Here is a 6,000-nt window from a genome sequence, read left to right on the forward strand (position 1 = left end):
TTCTCTTCTTCTTCTCTTACTCTCTCTCTCACTCTCTCTCTCTCTCACTCTCTCTCTCTCTCTCTCTCTCTCTTCCTCCCTCCTTCCTCTTTCTCCTCTTCTTCTTCTCTTACTCTCTCTCTCCCTCTCTCCCTCTCCCTCTTCCTCCTCTTCTCCCCCCCCCCCATTAATTTTTCCTGGAGTAGAAAGATGGTTTCAAAGATAGGCTTTGAAGAAACAGCCCTACAATTTCTTCATAAGATATTTCTTAATAAGAATATGCAACTTCTAGCATGGCACACTTTATGCAAGGCCTTTTATCTTTCTTTGGCTTGGTTCCTCATTCTGAAATGAAACCAAATAAGCCTGTGTGTATACAGTCCTTAGCACTGTGTCCGGCACAGTGTTTCAAAAGTCACCCCATTGTTAACACCAGTGTGCCTGAGAATGCCAAGCAAAGGAAGCTTATGCATGGGCCAGGCCTAGGCCTCCTACACATAGGAAATAAATGTGCAGCTTGGTCTTCATGTGGGTCCCCTAACAATTGGAGGGGGAGTATGCCTCTGACTAGGACTCTGTTACCTGCCTTTGGATCCCTTTTCCCTAGCTAGGCTGCCTTGTCTGGTCACAGTGGGAGAGGATGCTCTTAGTCCTGATGTGACTTGATGCGCCACGGCAGGTTGGGAGCCTACCCTTCTCTGGAAGGATGGAACCAGGAGGAGAGGAGGGAAGGGATACCTGCTCAGCCCTCCCCACTTTGACTTTATAGACTCTGTGGAGTGTCCATGCTATATCAGACAGTACTGTAGCCAGCGAACCAGCCACTGGCCAAACTAAAGTCTCCTTCTTTCTTAGTAATGATTGTTGCAAAATTCACACAGTACTTGGTTTCTTTTATTCAACAGCTCAACTTTTTTTTTTTACCATTATTCACAGCTTTGCTTGTTTGGGGGATGTTGTTGGGGTTTGGGGGGTTGTTTATTGTTTGTTTTAACAAAATGCAGTCTTATGCTTTCCTGACTTTCATCCCCATATGGAATGGAGCCTCTCCAGGAAAATCAAGTGGCCTATCTCATTGGTCATTTAGATCTCTAAGTAGAAAGGAACACCCACCATTCACCATGGTTTGTGTTACTGTAATATTGTGTAACATAACCTGTTCAGATCTTTGTTCACTGGAACATGCACACACATGAACAAACTAGCTACCAGGAAAGAGGAAAAGCACACTGAAGAAACCAATGGCCTGACAGTTTTTCAATGTGCGGCTTAACTGGATAGTTTAGCTGGGTATCTGAAGGTCTATAAAAAAACAAAATTTCACAGTACACTTTGAAAAGCACAGTAGGTGGATTAGTAAGGAAGAGTTTCAGGAAAGGCTTTGGCCATCATGTTGTAGAAAGCTGGGTGCAGAGATTAAAGAAAGGGTTGCCATTCAAAGCATTCAGCGGTCATGAGGGAATTAAGAATGGGGATACTAAACCAAGAGGTAGCCTCTTTGATGTGTTAGTTTTGTATTTTGGGGGTTTCTTTTGTTTGGTGGTTTGGGTTTGTTTTTTGTTTTTGTTTTTGTTTTTGTTTTTTTGTTTTTGTTTTTGAAAATGAAAGAACTGCAGACAATTTAAATCTCACAAATGGTTCCAATGGTTGTCAGCCCCAGTTCTAGAATCTTACTTTCCAACTCAGCATTCTCATGGGCTCCCCACCTCACTGGGCTTTTTGAGTTGTGATTCTAAGGACAGAGAGACAAAAAGCAGAAGACTCATCCCTGCACACAGGAACTTAACACACACCCCCAAACAGGGAAGTAACTCCACTGTGAAGCACTTCCTGGATTTTCTAAATAATAGGCAGAGAGGAGTCAGATGGAAACCTGCCCTGTGTTGTTAGAAGTACTGTTATTTCAAGAATTCTGATTCTTATCTTTAAATTATAATTCAACATAAGCAAGTATGTGTTGTTTTAGGTGTGTGGATCTAATCAATGACTTGGTACATGCTAAGCACATGCTAAGCACACACTCTACCACCTGGCTACGGTGTCCCTACCCCAGGTGACTATTTGCCTCTTACCGTGAGAGGCAACAAACCTGTGATAGGCTCAAGAAGCAAGTCACTAACAAACTGCAGGCCATCCATGACAGCAGAAAGCATGAACAATCAAAACACCACCCCACACATCAGAGGAGCAGGGGTCGGGAGGGGGGTTCAGAAAGGAACTCAGCTAGTGGCTGGGGTCATAAGGCCAGTGAGCAACCACCAGAAAAGACAAGGACACTGACTAAGGGTTAGAAGAGGGATTTCTACATGTTGGACAACCACCTCTTTCTGCCCTTTCAGTTCCTACAATGACTAAAGCCACTTCACATTCAGACAGTAGACTGGGATCTGAAATACAAGGGGCTCCCTGTCTTTTCTCTGCCTAAGCAGTCAGGGCACTTTTAAGTCTGCACAGTGAACCTTGCACACCTAACAGTTCTGAGTCCATAGACTCAGCCAACCCTGAAAAATATATGGAGGGAAAATTGCATCTGTGAGAACATAGACAGCCTTTCCTCATGTTATTTCCTAAGCAATATAGAATGAGTGGTTTTATAGCATCCATATTATATCTGGCATCATAAGTAATATACAGGTAATTTAAAATACACAAGAGGTTGTATACAGGCTACGTGCAAATGCTTCACTATTATACATAATAGATTTTAAGCATATGAGGTGGTGTGAAAGTGACCAGTCCTCTCACGGGTATCAAGGGTTACATTTTCTCTCTATGTGCGGTGTTTTGCCTGTATGTGTATCTGTGTACCTAATCCATGCCACTCCCACAGAACATCACATCAGGTTCCTTGTAGCCACAGTTAGCTGGCTGTGAGCATCCACATGGATGCAGAGAATCAAGCTCAGGTTCTCTGAAAGAATAGCCAGTGCTTTTAACCTCTGAGCCATCTCTCTGCCCCTGCTGTGTCATATTTAATAGTATCACTGCATATTTCTAAGTTCTGCAGGTTTGGGGGTTAGTACCTTTTTAACTACTTGTTACCACCTTTTACCACGTCTGCTGCCATATTTCTATTTTCCTGGATTTACTCTGGTAAAATTCCAGTTGTGACAAATCATTGCCATAAAGCAAAAACTTTACTAATCTTTCCCTCCAAATCTCTTTGAAAGTCTTAAATAAGCTTTATTTCTGGTTACAATTCTTATCTGAAATGCTTTCGGGTTTCTGAACTTCTCAGATAACAAGAAATGTAGCAGACCGATCATATACTATGACAAACTAGTAATAGTTCTGGGTGCACATACATACGTGGTGAACATGAATAGAATAAAGAGTGAGCTTGGTCTTTTACAATTAACAGTGTCAGCTCCAGTTTTACAATTGGCAGTGTTGAAGCTTTGGTTTTCAGCATTTGCGGGGGTTTATAGTTAAGGGAATACGGTTCCATGGTGCACGAACCTGAGATCTGTACGGTCCACAGTGACATGCTACAGGAGAAATAAGAACGGTTCAGAAGAAACAAGGCCACTCTGTATAAACCAAGGGAACCAAAACACAGAAGAAGAAATCAACAACAAGACAAGTAAATCAACAGCTGATGAAAAAAACTATTCCCTAGGAATAGTTGCAATGAAGTCTGAACACCAGGGCAACCAGACACTCACCATGACTGCATTTTCTATAGCATATGGCCAAGAGAAATCCAGTTGCTAACCATTCGCTACAGCCTAAAATTATTTCTAACAGAAAAGACTATGGCAGTAGAAGTAAATATCATGTCCACCTTGGCAAGATTTGAAATTGAGTCAGACAGAGATAGTCATTCACTCCTATTCCTCGTGGGAAGCCAGAAGCTGTCTAACCAAAACTGTCTTCCCCAGGTAGACACATGGTCCTTTAATCTCCCTAACCCCATCACAAGACACTGCAGTAGATGCTTGGCATCAGGAGATGAAGGATTCCTCTGTAGATCAACTTCAATAAATGGTTCACCAAATAACTGATCAGCCGCAGATGGTGAAGAAATGCTCACACAAAGCAGCTTGGGTTTTGATACATACTATGGCGGTTTGTGGGGACAAGCCATGTGCTTAATATGCCTATTAAATTCTATAAGGACCTATAAAATATGGGAATGGATTTTCTCTGGCAGACTAATTCAGACCAAATGGATAGCTACCTAGCTGAAACTATAATAATAGACTTGTGCCAAGTTTTATCCCATGCTAAATCTTAACTTCCAAGTCTAAAGCACAGCACATTGGAACCTCAGGTTCATTAGCTCAGTGGAGAGCAACACCGAATGACAGTGTGGACTGTGATGGTCTCCTACCTCCGCTCGGCCCTCATAGTAGGTCAACATGGATTTCGTAAGTACGAAGAGTCGCTCTTTGTAGTTTAATGGTGATGTCTTCTTTTTCTGCTGGGACCTTTTGATCAGAATCTCTTCTAGGATAGTGTTAAAATTCATCTCGGTCTTCTGTTTGCTCCGTCTCCTGCCATTGAAGACCCCAGGGTTCTATGGTAAGAAAATAAACAGTGAGGAGATGTTGTTAGTTTCCTGATGCGACTGTATTTCCTAATTCCTAATGTCCTATTTCCTAAGGCATATTGTTCAGGGCAAAGAGTTCTTCTGTTACTTCAGCCTCCAGCCATCCCTGCCATTTCAATAAGAAAAGCTAATCAAGATTTCAGATGATGATGTTGTTGATGATGATGACAATAATATATGCATGACTCAATCTCTCCCAGTATCCCTCAGCTCTCTAGTATGTTCTGCTCTTTGACTTCGGAGAACAAATACTTCAAATGGCAAAGTGCATTCCACTGCCTGTGCTGTTGATTTAGACCTCAAAGCAGCATCATTGATTTAAACAGCGGAAGATCATGGTCGGGGATACAATTCACCCCTCTGTAACTTAGTGAAGACGTCATCCTGATCCGGTATCATCGTGATACCACAGGGAAGCTGTTGCTACAGGGAAGTCCCCTGACAACTACACCATCATGATCCAAAACTTGCTACCCAGACCACAAGGAAAAAGAAGCCCACCTGGTCAGAGCTAACCTTCCTCAGGGCAACCTTCCCGGATACAAAGACCCTCAGTCCTATACCTGGAGTCTTTTAAAATGTAAACAAGAGCTGGCAAGATGGCTTGATGGGTCAAGGTGCTTACAACCAAATCTGAGTTCAATCCCCAGAAACCCCATGATGCAAAGAGGGTGAACAATTTCTGTAATGTGACTTTCTGACCATTACAGTATAAGAAAGTAAAGAGGGGAAGGAAGAGAGAGGAATAGGAGAGGAAGAAACAGGGGGTCAGAAGAGAAAGGGAGGGAGAGAGGGAGGGAAGGAGAAAAGTAAAATTCAACCATATTTAATTCTCAACCATTTGAAAACCCAAAGGTACTCAGAAGAGGCCTGGATTAAGGCTAGTTTTTCTTCCCTTGCCTGCTTCACGCCCTTTCAGGAAGCAATTACATATCAAACCACAGAAACAAAAGGAGTCTCTTGAATCACATTTAGCCCAATTTGATAATGTAACCTGCAAATGGACGCAAAGCTACTAAGGAATTCCACCGTGCTTCCTTCCAATCTGGTGACTTTAGTGTTCTTCTCTTTCTCAATGACCACCAGCCACTCGGGCTCCTTTGATTTTCATGAGGGTCTCTCTTTTACAACATAAATATCCAACCCTTGATTTAGAAGGTGTACCAGGGTATGCAAGGTTAATGTGGGATTTAAATGAGTTGTAGACAATAAACTTATTGTGAACATGGTATCCAAGTGCCTATTATGGTCACACTGAATTCCGTTGTCACTTCCCTAGCTTACAACATCCTCAGCTCTAGCTGGACAATGGCAGCACCTTCCCAACTGCTCTCCCATTACCCACACTCTTGCCCCATTTAACTCTAACTACCACATACCCCTTCTGCCCGGTGACTCACTCTTCAAAGTTCCATCCGGTCACTTCATTCTTCAGACATCCTCGGTGTCATCGGACACCTGCGGGATAA

The 6,000-nt window shown here is 42.7% G+C and overlaps 1 protein-coding gene across 4 annotated transcripts in view; it reads right to left on the bottom strand.

Annotated features, from left to right (window-relative positions):
• Window positions 1-6,000, bottom strand: part of TEC (tec protein tyrosine kinase) — a 99,621-nt gene that overhangs the window by 54,522 nt on the left and 39,099 nt on the right. Inside the window, exons 2-3 of one of the 4 annotated variants that reach the window (XM_080936427.1) lie at window positions 5,911-5,989; window positions 4,313-4,498 (exon numbers count right to left, since the gene is read on the bottom strand). In XM_080936427.1, the coding sequence (XP_080792553.1) occupies window positions 4,313-4,450 (138 nt within the window). In that variant the 5' untranslated portion in view covers window positions 4,451-4,498; window positions 5,911-5,989. Of the gene's footprint in view, window positions 1-4,312; window positions 4,499-5,910; window positions 5,990-6,000 lie in introns of those variants that run through there. The other 3 variants (XM_080936428.1, XM_080936430.1, XM_080936431.1) reach the window with 3 other exon arrangements.

The sequence above is a fragment of the Micromys minutus genome (genome assembly GCF_963924665.1).
Source record: "Micromys minutus genome assembly, chromosome: 1".
Classification (NCBI taxonomy): Eukaryota; Metazoa; Chordata; class Mammalia; order Rodentia; family Muridae; genus Micromys; species Micromys minutus.